The sequence below is a fragment of the Syngnathus floridae genome, chromosome 2 (genome assembly GCF_059516105.1).
Source record: "Syngnathus floridae isolate MCC-2025c chromosome 2, RoL_Sflo_1.0, whole genome shotgun sequence".
Lineage (NCBI taxonomy): Eukaryota > Metazoa > Chordata > Actinopteri > Syngnathiformes > Syngnathidae > Syngnathus > Syngnathus floridae.
The window spans coordinates 14,586,591-14,607,274 of NC_142414.1; the positions used below are offsets into that span (position 1 = coordinate 14,586,591).

General features: G+C 45.7%; 3 protein-coding genes and 2 long non-coding RNA genes across 9 annotated transcripts in view; 3 read left to right on the forward strand and 2 right to left on the reverse strand.

Moving 5' to 3' along the window:
- LOC148402042 (uncharacterized) overlaps nucleotides 1–3,133 on the forward strand; it is a 21,977-nt gene extending 18,844 nt beyond the window's left edge. For all 3 annotated transcript variants that reach the window (XR_015857196.1, XR_015857195.1, XR_015857197.1), the window contains 3 exons: nucleotides 226–311; nucleotides 533–602; nucleotides 1,188–3,133. This is a non-coding gene — a long non-coding RNA (uncharacterized LOC148402042). The remainder of the gene's footprint in view (nucleotides 1–225; nucleotides 312–532; nucleotides 603–1,187) is intronic.
- LOC148402043 (kalirin-like) overlaps nucleotides 1–12,046 on the reverse strand; it is a 25,617-nt gene extending 13,571 nt beyond the window's left edge. For 2 of the 3 annotated variants that reach the window (XM_088369521.1, XM_088369520.1), the window contains exons 1-32: nucleotides 11,583–12,045; nucleotides 10,431–10,505; nucleotides 10,246–10,360; nucleotides 9,983–10,175; nucleotides 9,613–9,836; nucleotides 9,146–9,464; nucleotides 8,963–9,085; nucleotides 8,685–8,876; nucleotides 8,081–8,212; nucleotides 7,874–8,008; nucleotides 7,710–7,802; nucleotides 7,470–7,592; nucleotides 7,265–7,381; nucleotides 6,971–7,045; nucleotides 6,784–6,906; nucleotides 6,602–6,654; nucleotides 6,250–6,397; nucleotides 6,006–6,175; nucleotides 5,826–5,923; nucleotides 3,994–4,157; nucleotides 3,769–3,888; nucleotides 3,615–3,694; nucleotides 3,208–3,346; nucleotides 2,591–2,725; nucleotides 2,257–2,410; nucleotides 2,041–2,156; nucleotides 1,703–1,825; nucleotides 1,242–1,424; nucleotides 777–901; nucleotides 485–551; nucleotides 208–317; nucleotides 65–134 (exon numbers count right to left, since the gene is read on the reverse strand). In XM_088369521.1, the coding sequence (XP_088225647.1) occupies nucleotides 65–134; nucleotides 208–317; nucleotides 485–551; nucleotides 777–901; nucleotides 1,242–1,424; nucleotides 1,703–1,825; nucleotides 2,041–2,156; nucleotides 2,257–2,410; nucleotides 2,591–2,725; nucleotides 3,208–3,346; nucleotides 3,615–3,694; nucleotides 3,769–3,888; nucleotides 3,994–4,157; nucleotides 5,826–5,923; nucleotides 6,006–6,175; nucleotides 6,250–6,397; nucleotides 6,602–6,654; nucleotides 6,784–6,906; nucleotides 6,971–7,045; nucleotides 7,265–7,381; nucleotides 7,470–7,592; nucleotides 7,710–7,802; nucleotides 7,874–8,008; nucleotides 8,081–8,212; nucleotides 8,685–8,876; nucleotides 8,963–9,085; nucleotides 9,146–9,464; nucleotides 9,613–9,836; nucleotides 9,983–10,175; nucleotides 10,246–10,360; nucleotides 10,431–10,505; nucleotides 11,583–11,637 (4,149 nt within the window). In that variant the 5' untranslated portion in view covers nucleotides 11,638–12,045. Of the gene's footprint in view, nucleotides 1–64; nucleotides 135–207; nucleotides 318–484; nucleotides 552–776; nucleotides 902–1,241; nucleotides 1,425–1,702; nucleotides 1,826–2,040; nucleotides 2,157–2,256; nucleotides 2,411–2,590; nucleotides 2,726–3,207; nucleotides 3,347–3,614; nucleotides 3,695–3,768; nucleotides 3,889–3,993; nucleotides 4,158–5,825; nucleotides 5,924–6,005; nucleotides 6,176–6,249; nucleotides 6,398–6,601; nucleotides 6,655–6,783; nucleotides 6,907–6,970; nucleotides 7,046–7,264; nucleotides 7,382–7,469; nucleotides 7,593–7,709; nucleotides 7,803–7,873; nucleotides 8,009–8,080; nucleotides 8,213–8,684; nucleotides 8,877–8,962; nucleotides 9,086–9,145; nucleotides 9,465–9,612; nucleotides 9,837–9,982; nucleotides 10,176–10,245; nucleotides 10,361–10,430; nucleotides 10,506–11,582 lie in introns of all 3 variants that reach the window. The other variant, XM_088369522.1, reaches the window with a different exon arrangement.
- Nucleotides 3,627–10,406, forward strand: LOC148402044 (uncharacterized). Its single transcript, XR_015857198.1, has 5 exons — nucleotides 3,627–3,918; nucleotides 4,722–6,179; nucleotides 6,271–7,372; nucleotides 7,846–8,022; nucleotides 8,134–10,406. It is a non-coding gene; the product is annotated as an uncharacterized LOC148402044 (long non-coding RNA).
- Nucleotides 12,047–12,874: 828 nt separating the features above from the next.
- On the forward strand, nucleotides 12,875–17,502 carry iqcb1 (IQ motif containing B1). The gene is made up of 14 exons (XM_088369524.1): nucleotides 12,875–13,216; nucleotides 13,545–13,713; nucleotides 13,823–13,940; nucleotides 14,015–14,090; nucleotides 14,227–14,326; nucleotides 14,442–14,608; nucleotides 14,851–14,945; nucleotides 15,014–15,132; nucleotides 15,288–15,354; nucleotides 15,429–15,504; nucleotides 16,028–16,188; nucleotides 16,598–16,735; nucleotides 16,838–16,994; nucleotides 17,207–17,502. Exons 1-14 carry the CDS (start codon nucleotides 13,114–13,116, stop codon nucleotides 17,413–17,415), a joined length of 1,755 nt encoding a protein of 584 aa, XP_088225650.1. The 5' UTR covers nucleotides 12,875–13,113; the 3' UTR covers nucleotides 17,416–17,502.
- A 1,356-nt stretch (nucleotides 17,503–18,858) lies between these two features.
- Nucleotides 18,859–20,467, reverse strand: LOC148402046 (pro-opiomelanocortin-like). Its single transcript, XM_088369283.1, has 3 exons — nucleotides 20,412–20,467; nucleotides 19,491–19,608; nucleotides 18,859–19,417 (listed from the first exon to the last, which is right to left on the reverse strand). The coding sequence occupies exons 2-3, from the start codon at nucleotides 19,602–19,604 to the stop codon at nucleotides 18,956–18,958; spliced, it is 576 nt and encodes a 191-aa protein (XP_088225409.1). The 5' UTR covers nucleotides 19,605–19,608; nucleotides 20,412–20,467; the 3' UTR covers nucleotides 18,859–18,955.
- Between the last annotated feature and the right edge of the window lie 217 nt (nucleotides 20,468–20,684).

The following is a 20,684-nucleotide window of genomic DNA, read 5'->3' on the forward strand; positions in this document are numbered from 1 at the left end:
TCGAGGACTTAAAGGTGGGATGCATGATCAAGAAATGTTGTACTATCAAAGTGAATTTTGTTACCCAGGTGACAAAACAATGTCCCACATCTTCCGGAAGTTGCTCGTAGTTTTCCAGCTCTTTCAGGAAAATGCTAGAACAGACATTATTGCATATTGCACTCAAGCATACGGACACGGACACGTTCTTCTGTACTAATTTTGTACCTGTTATGGAACTCGTAGATATCCTGGATGTTCCCGAACACCACATCATCCCTGTTGCTAAGACCAGATGGGACGTCCTCAGAGCCGCTCGTCATCTCCCACATGTATGTCTGCAGCATGTCAGGTCACATGTTGCGCAAGTATTAGCACTTTACTTTACTAGAATATTTAAATACATTTTAGAGTCTGTACTTTTTTTCTTTTTTTACCTGTGTTTAATTGAATGAGTTGAATCAGACAATGTGAGTGCTTGGACAGGATTTGGATTGCGTAATACCTCAATGCATTCTTGAAGGTCTCTGACGTAGACTCTCTCCGTCTGCAGCAGCTCCGCCATGATGTACCTGCAGCCCACAAGTGTCAGCGGATATTACGGTGTACTCGTATTTTCTACGGCAAGTACCACATTAAAAAAGTACTTAAGTACCACCATCATGACTGGCATTAAATTACAGTAGCATAGTTGGCATAAATTTTCATTTAATTTATTCCTAAAAATCTCTTTTAATATTATTGCAAGCAAACTTAAATTTAACATTTTAAGTATAACTGCACTAACAGTTACTCACTCTTTCTTACGGGCTGAGCGTCTCTTCTCATCGCTGACCTGGTGGCTGGGATCTGACAGATTGACTTCCGGGTCAGAGTCAGACAGACTGCTGGGAATTAGCTCGAGCTCCAAGTCCTTGTTGTCCTAATGGGAGGAAAAAACCCTTTTAATGTTCTGTTAATGTCATCTATCCAGCCAACACGTCCCCTTTGGGGTTGCGAGTGTGCTAGAGGCTAATCTGAGCTGAATTTGGGCGAGAGGCAAAGTACACCCTTGACTGGTCGCCACCCAATCGCACAGTACATATAGACATAATGATACATTATTTGGAATAAATAGATAATCATTTTCAAACTAAGTAGGTAAAAGTGTATAAATGCGGCCAAGTCGGTGTGAATCACTGCTTTAACGATTATGCATGTGTTTCTAGGGTGATAACAGACAAAAAATATTACAATGAAAATGCTTCTGACACGGATGGTACCTGTGAGCAGCCTCCAAGCGCCGTCTCCAGCAGGTGACGATACTGGCCCATCCTGACGGTGAAGTCCCGGTACCGTTTATCCACGGCGGAAACACAGCGACGAAGCTCCAGGCGATGGGCGTGGCCTTTAGTCAGCATGCTCTCAGCCAATTGGATGAGCAAGTGAACCTTCTCCTGTGTGTGCTGAGGACATTGATGGACAGAGTCGGAGATTGAATGCCATCATCTTTGATAGTAAGCACACGCAGAGGTGATTTACAAGACATGCACACAGTTCCATATCACTTAGGTATACTGACAGTATTTAATATTATTGTAAGAGTAAAGGCGGTAAAAAGTTAAATACAACTGAACTGTGCTCAGGTAGTGATTTTCTCACATACCACTAGGGGGAGCCCACATAGGCCTATTAAAGGTATTATACTTAAACATGTTCATGTTAGCTCGATGCACACTTTTACCTTGGCCGAAACACAAAACTGCCGGTGCTGGTTTAGCAGCTCCTGCGTCTCCGTTGCCGTTGCACCCGGTGATGTGTGTGTGGCCAGGTAGTGGTCTCCAGTCTGTGCCAACCAATCCAGAGCCTGTCAAGTCCAGGAGAATTTTTCTTAAATAAATAACAAAGTCAAGTTCTTGCGAGATTTTTAAAATATTTTAACTTTTGTGCATTTTGGTTCACTTCAGTCAAAGTTATCAAATTTTGTTGTGGTAGAAAAAAATATTACGACCACAACAGTGTGAGGATTTATAATTTTGATACAGTTACATTATCATCAACACAATCAATGATGTTAAATACCTGCTGTGTGTGGTTCTGAAACATGACGTACTGCTGGCACTGGTCCAGTCGGCGCTTCTTTAATGTCCAAAAATGAAGAACTCTGTTTTCTCTTTGAAGCAACTCACTGAGAATACCTGCACACACATATACAGGCGAATGATCAGCTCCTTGTTTTCTGGCTCTCCCTTACATCTTGACTTCACATGATGTGTGTGTGTGTTGGGTCCACGTCACCTTTGACCTGTTGCTCTGGTACCCGTGAGTGCCCAGTCACCTCACTGACCCCCGACACTGTGACATTGTGGCCAGAAATGTTGGCCATGGTGACACTGTTGCGGTGGATGTACTTGAGAAAAACTTCCGCATTCCGTCTCGCGAGCGTGCAGGCCTGTTTCCATAGTAACAAGAAAGTGAAGGCCTTTTCATTGTGGCTGGCAAGTATCTTATCTTACAATTGTACATGATATCAGCGGTTCTTAAAGTTTTGGGGCCCAGATGAGAATACAGAGGGATGAGAAAAGAATACAAATTTATTATTAATTATTTTGTAGCTGGCTTGAAACAACACCTTGAGAAAGGCCTCCTTTTGCTCCATGTGTTTGTTAATGAGAGGCAGGAGATGCTCAGGCTGTCTGTCTCCACCCCCGCACCAGTCCTCCTCCCTGCGGTACTCCTGCTCCAGACTCTCCAGCACACCGCATACCTGCATATTCAAGAGGGGCACTTTAGGACATGATTCAGGATTCACTCTCATACACACTACTGAAACTCTTCCAGTATTTCTGTCCGTTCTTCTGTAGTTTTGCACAGGGGGGCTCGACAAAACTTGCAATAAGTAATTTTTTTTTTGTCAAAATGGTAGAATAACTACATTTAAAAAAAAAGAACAAATAACATTTCTGGGCAATTTCTTTGCTTTTTCTGGTCTACCCCTTTTGGCGACCTGGCCTATATGTTTTATCGAACGCTTATGGTTTTTAGGTTGACACAAGAAAATGCATTTGCCACAATTTTTTGATGATGATCCTTAGTTGACCTTCTGCACTTGATGTCCCCAAAATTTCAATCAATCAGTCAAAATGTCTCCCAAGATTCTAGTAAAGTGCATAGTAACATTAACCAGGTATTTGTACTTCATTACTTACGTCCACTGATATATTGGCAGGAGGTCGAAGTTGCGCTTACCTGTTGCGAAGTTCGGTAGAAGGCAGCAGAAGCGTTGACAAGTTTGAGTCGGTCCTCAATCCGCAGCATGAGCGTTTGCCAGTGGAGCGCCACCGTCTGAGCACAGGACCTCACTGCATCTGGATCATAATGGCCTGACCTAGATAAGGGGTCGAGTTTTGGATGAAGCAAACATACAAGTGACACAACCCAAAGATATGATTGATATTATTGTTCGTTAAATTGATATGAACCAATGAATACAAAATCAGAAAGGAGCAAATATCTATAATATTCATCCGAGTGGCACCAAGGGAATGGTGGATATGAAGGAAGGTAACAGTGCAAAGTGATTCTAGATCTTCATCGTCAGACTCTTATGCACAACAGAAAAGATTTGGTAATTCACCGTACGTGTGTGGACTAACCTGACTAGCAGTTCTGCTCTTTGCTGTAGAGCCAGAGCCACCTGGTGGGTCCTCTGCAGAGAGTCAGCATGGAGGAGAGCCTGGACATAACACATGTTAGATGTTCCCCCAGTGGAGATGCTTCGTCTTCAGTTGTATGCGTGTGTGTAATAACCTCTATGGCCTGTTGGAGGCGCTCATGTTCCCTCTGCAGTTGTTCAGCCTCTGACAAACAGCTGGAGTTGAGCATGCAGGATGACAACATGACCTCACCCTCCGTGATCCAACCCAGCACCTGACCAATGGACATGAATCAGAACCAAAGGTGATTGCACAATCGGCCTGCAGACATGCACGTGTGACCCACTTTGGTCTGCCAGTGTGTGTGTGTGTGTGTTACCTGTTTGACCTGGTTCTGCAGGTGTCGAAGCTGCAGGTTCTGTTCAAGGTGTGTATGAGTGTGATCTGCAATCTGCTGCAGTTCCTTCTGTTTGTCCAGCATCAGGCGTTGCAGCTCCTCCACCTGAGAAGAGAGATCGGCCTCCACCTCTGACAGCTCAATTCCTGAGACACACAAATGCACGCACACACACACAGAAACACGTGTGCATGTCAGAAAATAGATGGCATCAATGAAATTCAAGCACATTACAGTAAATGTGCAATCTCTAATCATTTGCTTAATGTTTGTGTGTGGGTGTACGTGTGTATATCCATGACAAAGTCAATGAGCCGGTTTCCATGGGGACCAGCTGAGTGCAGTTTCCATGGCGACCACATCCCCCTTTCTCCCTCCCCCGTTATCCTCCTCTGCCCCCCCCCCACCCCACCCTTAAATCATCTGTATGTTACTGAAGCAGGCAGACTTACATCAGCCACTCGATATTGCTGTATCATATTCTACTCCAGCCCATTTTGTTCCATATACAGTAGCCTCCACAACGGTACTACTGTTAATGGCGTCAATTGGATGAATTACTGCAAGTGTCTGCAGGCTCCATTGTGAAAACTTAAATCTCACCCTCACCTCAGTAACTAACCTGTGCCACCCTGAAAGTGACACCACTCAAGTGAAGCCTGCAATTTTGACAAACATCCATCCATTTTCTTCTCCTTATCTGGGTGTAGATGGCGGGTGCAGCAATTGAGGCCTGAAATCCCAGACGTAGCTCTCCCTGGCCTCCTCTTGCAGTTCTACCAGGGGGAACACTGAGGCATCTCCAGCTGTGAGACAAAGTCCCGGCTCCTGCCATAAATCTGCGCCAAGGTGGAGATGCAGTTGGTATATCCTAGCCTTTCTAACTGAAAACCAAGGCCTCCCATTTTGTGGACCTGTTTCTAATTCCCGTGGCATCACACTGAGGTGAGTAAATCCCGAACACTGAAGGTCACAGGCAAAGTACCACCTTGTAAAGTCCACAAGACCTTAGGTAGCATGCGTACTCCTGGAGTAACACACGACCGAAATCCTTCTGATTTTCCACTCCAGGCACCTTTATGCTCCGGTAAATGTGAAATAGACTGTATTTATATAGCGCTTTATCTACACCATATGGTGCCCAAAGCAATGCCTCACATTCCCCCATTCAGTTGTATAGCTGTGGTTAAAATTATGCTAATATTATTTCCAACATTGTCTAATAAGAATAATAAAAAATAAGTTCCCGCTGTCAGGTGTCGCCATAGCAATTCACTCACGTGATATGTTTGACACAGTTTTTGTTGCCCTTCACGACGCAACCCAGCCATTTCTATATCAGCTTGGGACCTTTTTAGAGATGTTACAATTGATTCACTCCGACCAGGATTTGAAGCCAAATTCTATGTTCAAGGTCAGGAATAATAACCTTATGAGCCATCCAGCCATTAAATTTAGTACACAACCAAAATGGCAACCTGAACTCTTCAGCGCGCCCAAATTCAATCTCCAGGGTCAAAATAATGAACTCAACCTTGGGTAAAAGGAACCAAATCTCAAACGAGGAAAAGCACCCAACAATTTTAGTGCGCAGTCCGTCGAAGAGCAAATGTGGCAGATTTCATCAGAAGTCGCAAAGATTCTATCCATCCTTCATCATAGCTCTAAGGTAACATAACATTTTAAGCAAGTGAGTTCTCAAAACCTACTAAGAACCTCTGGATGAATCAATCAGCCAGATTCCTTGGTCCGTTTTGTTGTCTCTATTTCTCAAAAGATTACAGCTTGTGTTTGTTTGCAGCCGCGTAACTGACCTGTTGACTTGACCTCGGTGATATACTGCTGAAGGTCGTGACCCTGCTGGACCACCTCATAGGTCATGTTGTTCACAGCGAGCCTCCGTTCCATGTGCCTGAAGATCAATCAATCCAAGACTGGAATATCAGTCTCAAGCAGACATGTTTTCCTCTTTAACATGACAACTTAGTGTCCACCTGTGAATGCGTTGCTGTGCTAATGTAAGTGCCTCTGGGCTAGCTTCGGCTAGCCGCGACGGCCCGAGTGTTTGCTTGTCTTGGTTTGCGTCAGATAGCCGCTTCTCAGCAGAAAGGTCCTGGGATTGTTTCTGGAGCTCCTGCTTCCAAGCATCCATCTCGCCGGTTACCTTGGTAACAGCGCATGCACCTTAAACAATCACTGGCAGCTTTGAAGGGCATTTTGGAATGTCACAAAATTTACCTCCAGTATGCACTGTTGCAGGATACGCAGCTGCAGGTAAACATCCAATCGGATCTTCCTCTGATGGAAAACATCCTCCAATTGAACATGGAACTCCTCCAGTTGCTGTAGCACCGACTCCACGTGGGCCACAGAGCTGCCCTGGGGCCTAAAACAAATGCACACGACATTAACTTTGTAATCCACCTTTAGCAGTCACTTTCCTGCACTGAGCTGAAAACAATTCAACACAAGGACTAAACAAACACATGACTAAGAACACTCAATTGAACCCTGCCATCTTATTGAGGGAATTAGGTGGCCCAACCATGCAGCAATGGGGACGCGACTCGAATGCATCCAGACTCTCTACCTGAGTTGCAGGATGAGGTCTTCCCCTTCTCTGATGACACTCATCGCAGCCTCCTGCGGGTCGGGGTTAGAAGCCGGGTTAATGTGATGGTTAGAAGTCGGGGTCAGAGGTGGAAGCGATGTCGGGCTTTTGTGAGAGGGTTAGTGATTAGGTGTGAGATCAGACACACAGTAAGCCATCACCTGTGTGTTGGCCTGCTGCTGTTGTTGCTGACTCATCAGCGTCTGCAGAGCTTCCACCGATTCAGAACCGATACAGAGGTCAGCCGAGAGCTGCTTCTGGAGTCCTTCCATCCACGACGACAGCTGTGCGTGGGATTGGTGTGGAGATCAGGTTTGGGTTTTGTCAGTGGCATCCTGCGGACGCTACCTCTTTGGTGTGTGTGTAGAAGGACACAGCCAAGTCGAGCAGCATCTTCCTTTGTTCCACTTTCTGAATGAACGCCTGCAGAAAGACGCAGTATGTCACCTGTTTATCTCTCCAGATCAATAATCTTAGAAATGTATGCAATTCCTTTGAGTTACACATGAAAGTCAAGTCCATTTTATTCTGTACAATTTGTTCCATACGCACCCACTTGTCTAATCACGGCATTCCGATTAATATCGTGTTTGCGAAGTACATATGTCATAAGATTTTCATCTCCAGGAGCCGGTGGGTCACCTGCATGCGGAGCTCCAAGTCTCGAGCCGCCTGGTAGATCTCTTCTTCCTCACACTCACCGGACTGAGCCAGTTGGTCAGCTGCTTCCAGAAGCTTCTCTGCGTTGGTGTAAGTGTTCTAACGCACATACACAGCAATTCCATGTGCACAGTGAGCATGTCACACATGTAATGGCAACTATGACAATAGTGAGAGTTGCATTCACCTGAGCCACTTGCTGGAAGTCATCGTGACGTTTTTGAAGTGCTCGCGCTCGATGCAGAGTCTTCCCGACACCACTGTGTTTGTTGAGGAAAACCTCGCCGTGCTGCTCCACCCAGTCCAACACCTACCACGGTTGGAGGGAGATACGGACAGATAGATCGAGACAATATTGTGAGACGAAAAGGATTGCAAACCAGGAAATAGGCAGGTCCCATCATTTCAGTTAACGCGCGCATTGCACCTGTCTGACATCTTGTTGAAACACACAGAGTTGAAGGCGCTGGTGGAGGCGGAGCTTGCGGTGTTGCCACGCATTCTCCAGGTCATGGTGAGCCTGAAAGAGAGTTCGGTTAATCAACACCTGTCCATCTCTTCAGGAATAGCGAGAGGCTGAGTGAGCTGTACCTGCATGACCTGGTGCAGAACTCCCATGATGCCGTGTGTGGTGGCAGTCAAGTCTGGTTTAGATGACGAATCATTGTTGTCAGTCACCGTGCTCCGATTTAGGACGTCCAGCAAGGCTTTGCCGCTCTCGCTCACCTACACATAAAAAGGTGAGCAGAAAAACAAACACATGTCCAGACTGACACACTGACAAAGATGGTCGGTCACCTGGGTATAGTTGGCAGAGATCTCCTCATTCAGTTCCTGGTGTTTTTTTACAGCTTCCTCGAGCTCAGTAGTCGCCAGTGGCAGCGATGCCTCGACATAGTTCTGAAGCCACTCCTCTGTTTTGTGGAGAAACTGCATCCAACCAGGTGGGAGGACAGAAAAGAAAAGCTATGAAGGTGAACCGTAATCTCCTGCCTCTTCGCAGTTCGCTATTTACAAACATACTTATGAGGGTTTTTTTCTGTGGAACCTATCCTTAGCTATTTGCTTTAAAATACCACAAAATGGTGTCAAAGCCCTGGTCCCCAAGAGAGTTACTCATCTATTTAAAGCAACCACGTGGTTTCGACTGAGGAACATCAGCTTAGCTTGATGCTAAAAAAACTATTTAAAACAGAAGTACTATTCTTCTTTGCATCATACTGCCTCCCGGTGGCCAAGCTTGGCACATCAGAAGGAGCAGCACAATGAAATATGTTTTTGGTCGCGCACACATTCACACCGTTATATGCGGGAATCAAACTCACGGTGTTGGCACACAAGACAGGCAAGTGTACTCCTACCCCATCAGCGACTCCTAGCAGCACAATGAATGACTACTGACCTGCTCTGCGCCTTGGTGGAAGCCAGTTGCCATGGCTAAAGTGTTGCTACGCTCTTCCAGAGCTGTGGTCAACAGCTTCCAGGCTTCTTGTAGCTGTGAGGACACCGTGGCAATTCTCTCTGCCCCAAAGTGACCAGCCTCTGCAAGTCTAGCTGCCACAGTAACAACACTGTCCACATTTACACTCCCGTTCTATACACACACACGCACACACACGGAAAATGACATCAGCAAAGGGTGCGACAGTCAAAGACAAATGCTGAGTGACTTCACATTACCATCACATTGGAGGTGAAGTGCTGATGTTGTGATTGCAAGTCAACGGCATGCTGGTGGTTCTGGCCAACTTCCACCAGAGTCTGCATGAACAGCTCCTTACTGTGCGCGATCCACTCAGACATCTGTGGGGGGCAAGATTTGACATGATTCACGCTTCATGATTTGTGGACGCTCCGGCTCACCTTGTTGGCGTCCTGCTCAAAGAGGTGTAACTGCAGTGCCTGGTCCAGGTGGAGTTTCCTGTCACTCCAACTCTGCAGCAGGTGACTGCGAGCCACTTGCAGACGGTCTAGTAGAGAGGAAACCTTTGGCGCCACGCTCTGGAAGTCAGCCCCGCCTGACAGCCAACTGCCGTGGCTCCCGCCGGCGCTCTCGTTGGAGGTGTCGCCATGGGAGGGGCCCACGCGCATGCGCTGGAGCAAGCTCTTCCCCTCTCGATCGAGGGCGTCAACCGGCGCTGTGGCGATGGTGTTTCGGAGACGATTGTGTTCTTCGAGTATTCTGGAGGTAAGAAAGGGTTACCGTCAGCAATCAATTAAGTCGCAGTAGCATCGGATGCTCTTGCTGAAACGTTGCCTCCACCCTGTCTTTGTCCTTTTGACACATACTGGCAAGCTTTAGACAGCTAATCAATAAGTGGGACCCTCACTTGCGGGATTCATCCACATCCTGCGGTTCTGGTAAGCTGTTCAGGCCGACTTCCAGCTGATCCAATTGGTTCAACAGTTGTGTGGCGGCCCCTGAAAACTCCTCGAGACCCAGACGTAGCTCAGTCCACTCCACATGATCATACTCCAACGAGCCACCGAGGTCAGACGTTAACTGAGAAGGGTCAACCAACCGGGACAGACCTTCGACGGACACTAGACTGGTCTGAAGAAATAATAGTGGTTTCGGAACATGCTTTAGTAGGAATGGATTTACATTAGTAGAAGTTGTGAGTAAAAAAAAAAAATAAAAAATTCTTGGAACTTAATGGCATTAGTACTAATTTAGAAAAGTAAAAAGTGGTATAGTACCTCAAAGCTGAGCTTGGCACTACCCAAATTGGTCTTGTGTTTCTGCCAAAAGGTATCAGGCTTGATTAGCAGTGCCGTGTGGATGTTGGAGGAGAAGGATTCCTGCAGAGTACGTAACACCGGCTTCACGCTGTCCCACTTACTACCACGCATGTCCACTACCACTGTGAACCCTCGTGCACGCACGTCCTCACTGAGACAGAGAGAGACGGTCAACAGGGACGGACAGACATGCAGGTAGGTGTGAAGACAAACAAGCACACCTAGGTATGGTTGACAGGTACGTAACCAGTCGGCTTAGATCTTCCTGTTTTATTCGTTCATGGTTGGTCCTGGCTGGAAAGGTCAGGATCGGACCTCCTCGTTTGTCTCGGCCTCCTGGACATTTAAACCGGGTCAAGATCAGGACCAAACCAGAATGTCACCGTGCTCTCGGAGTGAACGTTACCTGACACAAAGGCCACTTTCTCTCTGAGCACTGTCAGCACGTCGACTGCTCGGACACACTCTGCTTTACTGGACCCTGCAATTCCGAGACATATGGTTAGCGGCCCTGCAGATGTTGGAGAACTAAACGCCTCTTTGCCCTGGTCCATACTGGACTCTGTGGCTGACATTAGAGCAGTCCAACTTGATTATCAGTGCGGGAGCTTGACTAAGTGACTCATCATGAATGAGGTTTGCAGCATGGATGCTTCTTTGAGGCACAACCATCAAAACACTCAATTAGCAACCCGAGTGATCCATCAATTGTCATCTTGCGCAGGAGACAGCAGATCAGTGAGGGATGCACGTACACAAACACGCAAACTCAGTGACGATCCCAAAATAACTGTGTTGTGGAGGGCTTCAGAGAAAGTTGCTCTAACTGTCAGGAGTCATTAGCCTGATTACACAACCATCATGAAAATGTCTCACGCTGACTTGGATGTGGTCGTTAGCTGCTTGAATAGTCATCCAACCATTTTCCATTCCGCTTGTTCTTGTTAGGGTCATCATGGGTGAGCTGAGCCTGGCTCGGGCGACTTTGGGTGAGAGGTGGTGTATACACCTTTCGTAGAAATCACAACCACTCACACTCGCATTCACACGTCGTAATGAATATGCATGATTTGAAACGTGGGAGGAGGACTAAAGATATGGAAAAACCCCATGCAAAAGGAGAGCTTGCAAACTCCACACAGGGAGGGCAGAACCTGTATTGAAGCCCCCAACCTCAGTACTGTGACTCTTGCCGTCACTGCTTTGACAAAATGATACGACCAAACATTCCATATCCAAGGTTCCGCTCAAATATGATGATTACAACCATCCCCATGAAGATCAATGAAGGAGTCCCCGTTACATCACCCCAAAGTCGTTTGCAGTTGCTATAATATGATATGTAAGACGAGTAGCCAATCAGAGAGCAGCACTCCCATTGGCTTTGGAGTACAAAAACTCGTAAATGGACATGTGACCAAATACCTATAGCATCGACTGCACGGTGCTCTGAGCGTGCCCCCCCACACACACGCGCGTGCACATCGTCCTAGTCAATGGGGGTATGTGAAGGCATCATGGCGATAAAGCAATTCGCGCGCACGCTCACACGCCCTACCTGCCGTCGCCAGGCCGTCCGGGCCCGTTTCTCCTGCTCCATCCACCGTATTCATCCTCCTGCCTACTCCTGCTCCTCCTCCTTCTCTCCTCCACCTCCTCGGGCTCGCTCCTCTGTAATGTATCGTTGGTTGCCTCCTCCCCTGCCTACCCGTCCATACCCGCGGCTTCACATCTGATAGGGCTCCCGAACTAAGCTAATATTAGTCCGCCGTAAGGGACGGATGCGTTCCCCTCCTCCCGGTAACGATCAGTGTTGGTCAGTGATGGTGCATCCTCCACGTTCAGTCCTCCTCCTCTTCCTTTCTGATGATGATGGTGATGCTCGCTACGGCGACGCCGCCGCCGCACGGCACTGCATCTCACGCTTCATCGTAAATGCTCGCGTTACCGTTACCCTATGCACGCACCATCACACAAACCGGTATCGAGCCCCCCCACCCTCCTCCGTCGCCGTTCTCTCTTGATAACCTCGCTCGGTCCATCGCCGAGTGGCCCCAGCGCGCATGCGCGCTTATAGGTGCCGTGCACGAGGGCTGCACCAGCTGCGAGCCCGCGCGCGAACGTTTCGACGTAGGGCAAAGCCGCGTGATTTATTCGAATGCGCTCAATTGTGCACGTGTACAGCTCTTTGTCCTCACTAGTATGACAATTCAGTGACTTTTTGTATTAGTTGAACGACTAGGAAATACACAGATGCAGCTTTAAAAACAATACATTAATGTGTCGAAGTATAAATCCACTATTACATTTGAAATGTTTTTTTCAGTATTTTTCAAATACAATACACAAACACAGGAAGTATGTATACAAAATTTAAAAAAATACAAAATATGCACACGCTGTACACAGTGTACTCAAAACTGCAACAAAAAAGTCACGGTGTGTTGACCGTCCTTCTTCCTACCTCTAGAATATACATTGAAACACATTTGATTAATAACTGATCAATATAAATGCAAATGACATGACTTTGGCTTGTAGCACAATAAAGTGCCTTAGAAGTCAGACTTCTGTGACTGAAGTGGACGTACTCATGACATTTCCCGTTCTTTTCATAATAAAAATATAAGTATATCAAGTACAGATTGTGTTAAAAAAAAATCAAGTCTGATTTACCCGAGATACATCTACCATCTACAAGATCTATCTAAAAGTGGTCTATTTCCATACAGATACTTTTTACCTCTTAATACCTTTCACGATAGACAACCAACATACATTTGTAATAGTTAAGATTTGCACCGTTTAACAATATAAAGGGAGGGACCGAAAACACTCTGACGTCATCATCAAGCGCCACACAAGACCTCTCTAAATTGTCGCAGCGGGATGACGTCATTGTGTTTACATTGTTTAGTTCATGTAAGCTAGTCTATCGAAAAGTGCATTTGCATGCGAATGGTATGACATTTGGGGTCCCTAATGGAGCATTAAAACGGTGCTTACTCAAACCCACTTTGTTTCGTGAAGTGGGTTTATGTTATTGGCACGTTGAACGTTAAATCAATCGATGACTTACTACAGTTACAATGGAGCGGACTGAGGAGGCAGTAATGAATCTAAAGCGACAAGTGGAGGACTCAAGTCTGAGTCCTGCTGACAGAATCCACCTGCTGAATGATACTTTAAAGCGTGAGACCTTTTCTGTCTTTCCATTACTCAGTAATTTTTCTCTGATGCCACAAAGTATGCTACTTTTATGACTGATGTGAAAGTTCTCCAACTGATCACTCAAGTAGTTGAGGATTGGAAATGTCACATTGGCCCTTATTTACCATTTTGTGCACAAAACGAGCGTTTGCGTCTAAAAGTGATTCGTCACTATCTTTGTACCTGAATTTGTGTGTATTCTATAAACAAATTTAGAACATTCTCAGACTATGCGTTTGCACCACTAATGAAGGATCAGCTTCTGTTATACTTGGGGAAAAAAGTAAATGTTATCTGCTATCGAACCCAGGGTTTCTGGACACGGCGACGGCCCAGAAGGATAGCAATGCACGGACCAGAATCACGTCTCTTTTGTATCAGAGTGGTATCCTGAGCCACTGTGTCACCCTGCTCACTCTGGGTCCCCAAAGGCTGCAAAGCGTCTGGGGAGCTGCCGTCACGCTGGCCTCCCTTACAAGGCAAGTGCCAGACAACAGGCGAACAACCTTTTCTCTGTTTGTTGTTCTTCACCATAAAACACAGAATGAAGATGTTTGCTTCATCTGACTTTCTGTCTTTTGACTTTAGTTCCTGTTGCTTTGGGGTGGAGCCTGGTGAATTGTCTGAGACTTTTCATAGGCTATTCCTACCATCAGTCATAGATGGCGTCCTGTCTTTGGCTAGTCATCTTGCGATGCGAGCAGAGGTGAGGTGGCGCAAACAAGTTTACCTGTCGCTGATGCAGGACGTTAAGATGCTGACTGACCTGTGTGGCGTCAGTGTGTTTTTCTCTTCAGGAATGTGATGGATTCTGTCAGCTGGCTTCTGAGAGCACATGCACAGCTCACCGCGCAAGGTGGGTGCCCTCCTATTATTTGCAAACTACTGTAGCATGTACGTTTAAGCCGTTCATTTAAAATGGTTGCTAAAATGTGTCTTTTGATGTGACAACTGCAATTGAAATTAATTTAACGACACTTGCATGTTCTTAGTTCTTGGTTCTACCCACTACGAACTCATCCAGGGCTGCGATGAGGTCACTGTGTCACTGCTCTGTATCCACATGTGGATTAATATATGTACGGCAAGCAGGTATCACACGTGCGCTTACATACGCATGCACAAACGCACACACACACACGCAAACAACTTTATCGTTTGTTGTAGAAAATAGCCATCTGAAATACTTTGCGGCTTGTGTGTACAGTGACTTCTTGTCGAGTTTAAGCGACGACGCCATTCGGCTGCTACTCAATGAGGCTGTTTGCCAATTAGCTGTGACCTCTGATGGGGCACTGGGCGGAGCATCTGTCAGACTCATCCTCCACATGGCCAAGCAACTGCCGCTTCAGCCCTTCCTCTTCAACTTCAAAGGTTGGATGGCAATGTCTGGGCAAATATCTGCAATCTGTTTGCTCCTGGTTCCCTGTTCCTCCGTTCCCGTTAGTATGTATGATTAAATAAAATTCAGTGTCCAGTTCATATGAAATAGTCTTTTAATGCTCCATTCCGCCATAGGCATTCAACATGATGGTAACACATTGTTTCTGTTTTAAAACGCTGATTTTAGCAAAGCAAGATTCAAAAAGTTCAAGCTTGGCTGTTTGTTTTTGCAGGTTTAGACAGCCTATTAGACAAAGACTGGCGAGGACGGGGCTTTGACAAGGAAGTTGATCAGCTGATCGCATTTATCCAATCCGAGGAAAAAAGTGTGAGTCACTTGTGAGAGTCGCCCTGTCTGTTCACAAGCTGTCTGTGCTGACATCTCTTCACGTCTAGGCTTTGGCTGACCGTGTGAGAGCGGCGTGTGTGATTCAGGCAGCCTGGAAATCATATGTGACCAGACGTCGAGTCAAGAGTCTTGGCAGAGTGGTTTCTATGCTGCAGCGTCGCTTCAGGTGTGCCATGTGATTAAAAAAGAATTATGCCAACAAGTGTAAACTAATGATTCAAGAAAATCTATTATTCTCCCTGTCCTATTACTTACTGTATATATTTTAGAGAGCTGTTAATAACGTGCCTATGCATGTGTGTGTGTTTGTGTGTGTGCCAGGGCTCGCCGACGACAACAACAACAATACAGGGAGGAACAGCGGTTGCAAGAGGAGTTGAATTATCAGGTTGAAATATAGCAGTCGCTTAGCATACAACTGCATCAGCCATCACCCAAGATGACTGTTGTGTGTTTGTGCAGGTCTGTTTGCAACGGCTACAGGGAAGAACAAAGTTCCACCAAAAACAGAGAGAACTGCTTCAGCTTCTACCGCCTGGTACACTTGCGCAATAGGTCGCTTGCACGCAGCTCAGAGCAAAGCATACTGTGAAGTCTTTTTATGGGTTTCTCCAACAATCTTCAAAAAGGTTGCTAAACCTTCAGTAAAGGTTCCCTGTAGGGAGCGGGGGGGAATTGTGGAAAGAAATTCCAGGAAAAAAATCAGTAAATACCTAAATGTCAATGGGGGATCAAAGCATATTTCAGGGGTGACCAGGGCCCTTCGCTTTCCCTCCTCTAGCTCTGCCAGTGGTTTCAGCAAACCATAACCCATTTTCCGCTTGTATTTGGGAGATTTTGGGTTAGGTTGAACTTTTTGTCCATAATTTATTTGTGGTAAATCAGAACAACTTTCAAAAATAAACAGGCAAGTATTTTAAGTCCCACCACGGCAATCAATTCTTTGTAAAGCAAGTCCCAAATATGGCCACTCGAGTCAAGTCATGTGACTTGAGCACTTCTGACATATGCAGCCCCCCACATGCAGTCAGTCACACGTTGTATCTCCTTCTCATGTCCAGACCAGGTGCAGCCGTACCTGCTAGAATGCGAGGTCCGTGCAGCCGTGTTGATTCAGAGCGCCTGGCGAGGCTTTCTAGCCAGACGACGCATTGACTCGCAGCGACCTGCACTGAAACTCGCACGCACACAGCAGGATGCCGCCAGAACCCTCCAGAGAGCTGTATGTCTTGTTTTTATTTCTTTTACACATTCTCTTAAGCACATTCACGGGTTACTCAATACCAATTTTCATAAATCGATACCAGTATGAGTGCTCAATTCTTGAGGAGTCACGAAACAAAGTATCACTATTTTCATACCTAAGATTTATCCCTGAAAAACAATGAGAGTTTTAAAGAAAGACGTATCACAATGTAGCAATTTCCTCAAATTTCATGAAATTAATGGCATTTTATATTCTTCTGATTTCTTGTTCCTGATTGAATACAGCCGCAAGGGTTTTCCGACATTGATATTGGTATCGCCCACTGTCATGAGTACTAATACCTTGAAATAAGGCTGGTAACAGCACCTGTACCGTGAGTCTGACTGAGATCTAACTGAGTCTGACTAGCTGTGCCATCTTTCAGGTGCGTCGCTTTCTCCAAGAGCGTCGGGCAGCTAAAGTCTTGGCCTCCGGGCCTTGCTGGATTGGCCAGAAGGGTTTGAGCGATAGCAAGAGGGCAGTGTTGAAGAGACAGATGGAGGAATATATCCGTGTCCATCCCGTAAGGCACTTTACTTTGAATGACTTCACTGAACAGAAATCTGTGCCACTGCTGAACATGAATGTACTTTTTACATATGTATGTGTGTGCGTGTTTGTGTAGTCAAGCGGCGTGAGTCGTCAGCAATGTGAACAGCTCCACATCGACGTGCAGTGGCGGCTACAGGCACTGCTGCAACAGGCGGTGCGACAACAGAGGCAGGAGCAGAAAATGGACTCCCTGTTGGCTCACACTCACACTCAGCTGGATCTCCTCAAAGGTTTTTGTTTTGTCTTTTGTGATTGACTCATTGTTTGAAATATATGCACTGATGTCAGGACACACCTGTCATGGCATCAGTATGAGATTGAGATTGACTGGCAACCAGCTCAGATTGTTTTCTGCCTTTCGCTGGGATTGGCTCCAGCACACCCACGAGCTTGAGTTGCAAAGCGAAATGGAAAAGTCTCGATTTTCTCTCTTCCTCCGCAGATGCACCACCACTCTCTGCTGTCACGGCGACCGATATCAAGTCTTTTCTGAGCCCTTCCGGTACCATCGCCACTCGTGCCCGTGACGCCCACAATGCCAGGCTACAGGCCAACAGGCTACCCTGGTGGCGGACGCTGGGGGAGAAGACTGACGAATTTAAACCAGAGGAGGAGATTGAGCTTGGCCTTGGGGGAGTGGACAGCTGCTGAGGAATTGTCCCATTGTGTAACCATCACAGTGGTTATTGTCATTGTTCTGTTGCTATGGTAAATAAATGTTATTTTTTTAAATTTTGACTAGTTTTTTTGCATTTACTTTCTTCAGTCTTAAGTGCTTTGTGTTTGTGAGAGAGAAAATGTCATTCGCTACAAAAGAATCAGATGCTGGTGCAACAAACAGCGTGCATCTTCCGAAATTATTTCAGTCTTTATTGCGTAATGCCACACGACTTAGGCAACATGATTTCTTTTGCACTCTAGAGGTCACACAAAGCAGACAGGACGACCAGGGGCGTAACACTGTTTTATTGATCTCTTGGGGAAGATGGGAAGTGGAGATCAGGCAAGGCGTGGTCCAAGAGACGAGGCGAAGACATGGTCAGGTCGGGGCTGGCGGTGTGCAATTTTGGTCGGTAGATGACGAAACAGGTCGGCAACTAGAGCATGCCAAGGCGTGGAACCTAGGCATACAGGGACTTACTGACAACGCTGGGTGGGTATGTGGGGATTAAATAGGGACTGAAAATGAGCAGAGGCAGGTGCATATGATTCTGTTGAAGAGTGGGCGTGGCTGTGACAGGTAGACTGGGTGGCAGGTAGCACAGTACGTGACACTTCAAGCTTAATCAAATTGAACCAACTTCATTTTAAATATGTAACAGCTACTTCATGTAGTGATAGTAACATATTCTTTTTTTCTTTCCATGCAAATTGAGTTAATTTTGGGGGCTACTGGTAAAAGGGGTCTAGTGATGATGCAGCATCAAGATCAACATGAGGTAGGTTCACTATCTTCCTCAAGGACATTTTAACCCGGAGATTGAAAGAGTGCGCACATGTTGTATAAGGCGATTTCTGTTGTGTCTATGAGAGAAAAGTTTCCTGTAGTGTTCATATGAATATATTTCAGCATGAAGTGTGAGTGGATCGCAGTTGTGTGTGTTTTTGTGTGTGTTTCATTTCTCTGTCAGAGCATTTCAGTAGTTTGTGTAAGGAGATTTAAACTTATAAATGTAGGCGTGTGACTGGCCAACCAGCTCGTTTTGGGGGGGTTGCTAAAGCATCCCAAAAGTAAAGCCAAGCAATCCCCCCCCAAATGAAAAAAAAGAAGGCTTTAATTTATTGTAAGTCTTTTTTTTTTAAAAAACTAGCTAGAGAAATGTTAAAGCCACATAGTGCTTTGTAGAAACGTAATATTTTTCCCAACACAAATAGAGCACGACCCCACTGATTTTGCATTAAAAATGGTTTGATCCAACCAGTGTCTCCCGCTAGACTGAGTCAATGCCCAAGATTGAATGTGGTCTGGGGCCAAAACTGTCAGCATCCCTAAACTTGAGATCCTAGAAGGATCCCTGTTTGCACGTATGTATTTGAGAGACTGTCTCGCTAGTTGTTGTAGAGTTGTGTGGGACTCAAAGGAGCAGGCTGGAATGCTTTTGTTTGCAAGAACTTTATGTTTCCATCTCATCAATATTTACAGTCAGTAGTGGTTCAAACACACTCTGGTGGTCAGCGACTCAACGTGTCACTACTTCTGCGTCTGTCCATCTTTGTTGATGACGTTCTTGAGGAGCGTGACCAGTGGTCTCTGCTCGTCCTGGACCCAACCTTTCATGAAGCCGCCGTAGCGTTTACTGGCGGGCGGGCTGCTCCAGCGAAAGTGCTTCATCTTGTAGGAATCGTCTTTCTTCTGGACTCCGTCCTCCTCCATCACCCCCTCTTCCTCTGAAACTACCGGCGGCTCATTCTTTAATTCACGCCTCATCTCCCCGGGGAAAGCCTCACTCGACTCTTCTTCCACGCCGTTGGGCGTGTATACTTTGATGGGACGGCGTTTTCGGCCTACGGGCTTCCCCCAGCGGAAATGCTCCATGGAATAAGAGCGCTTGGCAGGGGAGGAGGGGTCAGACTCAGGAATGGGGGGAGGCTGGAGTGGTCCCGTGTTGGCGTTCAAGTCACTGAGGCCGGCGTGACAGAGCTGCAGACATTCCTAAAGTGAAGGGATGTAAAGACGCCTACGTTAGGTTGCACATTTGCACGAGGAGCTGACATTCAGGTTTTACCATCAGGCTTTTTGAGTCCAGCTCCTGACAGGATGCATGCTCCCAACACTGACTGGCGGCTCCTGTAGCCACACCCACAAGCACCACCGTTGCTAACAGCCATGTAGGACTCATCCTCCTGCCAATCAAGAACAAACACACAGCTTCAGAGAGAGCTCCAGCTCAGCAACAATCGTAAAGAGGTCTTAAAAAAAGGAGGGATAGATTTTCTCCTTAATGCAATGTACATTACAGTTTTGTTTTATGTGTTTATTTTGAGCTCCCAATTTACATGAAAAGCTTCATCACAAAAGATAATTGACATTAATAATAATTAATAATAAAATAATAATTAACACTGGCTAACATTTGTTTAAATCAGCAATTCAAATGAACTCTTTTAGAGGATTTTTTTTTTAACTGATTCTGAATCTACCCCTGTTTTTTGTCAAGCATGTCAGGTTTTAATAATAATAATTCCTTCTTGTGTGCCCTGACTACTTCCTAAAAAACTGCTGGTAAAGGCTCCAACACACCCGTGACCCTCATGAGGAGAAGCAATTCAGAAAATGGATGGATTGATAGATGATAATAATAATAATAATATTAATATGAATAAAACATTTACTATAATATGTAATACAGCTATAGTTTTTTTTTTATTGATTTAATTTTTATTTATGAATTAAGGGTTGGATATAGCAAAAGGTGGATTTTTTTCGGCAACATCAAAACTATAAATTGCAATGTATGGTCAAATCTGTACTGCGCTAGTTTTTATAGGTCAAACTTACAAAATAAAAAACAGTTCAGAGACTTGATGTGCTCCAAAAAAGAAAAAACATTTCTTAAATCAGCACCACAAATACATTTAGGGATTCCTAAAGCCATCTCTGATAAGACTTTGCAGTTACAGAATGAAAACAATCAAAGTAGTCTTACCTCTCGTCTGTCTTGGTCTTGGTTCTCTGATGCTGATGCTGGGTTCTTGTATCCTCTTGGATCAGCCCACCTTTTATATTGTCACCTAATGGAACGTACACACAAACACAAATACACACACGCACGGCCACATGCGCACATGATGTCGTTCATTCTTTCCCGGAGTCTTTCTTTGTCGAGATTTGCTGTTTAATTGACCACGTGATAAAAGCATTACTAATGGGTTTCACTTCATCATGGAAGCCACCACCCATTGGCTGCTGCATGCTAAAT

Bases quoted from the DNA above. Each gene is read 5' to 3' on its own strand.
- iqcb1 (XM_088369524.1), top strand. From the start codon at position 13,114: ATGGAGCGGACTGAGGAGGCAGTAATGAATCTAAAGCGACAAGTGGAG. The intron at 14,091-14,226 runs GTGGGTGCCCTC...GCATGTTCTTAG, and splicing joins TGCACAGCTCACCGCGCAAG to TTCTTGGTTCTACCCACTAC. The intron at 14,327-14,441 runs GTATCACACGTG...TTGTGTGTACAG, and splicing joins AATATATGTACGGCAAGCAG to TGACTTCTTGTCGAGTTTAA.
- LOC148402046 (XM_088369283.1), bottom strand. From the start codon at position 19,604: ATGAGTCCTACATGGCTGTTAGCAACGGTGGTGCTTGTGGGTGTGGCT. The intron at 19,418-19,490 runs GTAAAACCTGAA...CCTTCACTTTAG, and splicing joins TGGACTCAAAAAGCCTGATG to GAATGTCTGCAGCTCTGTCA.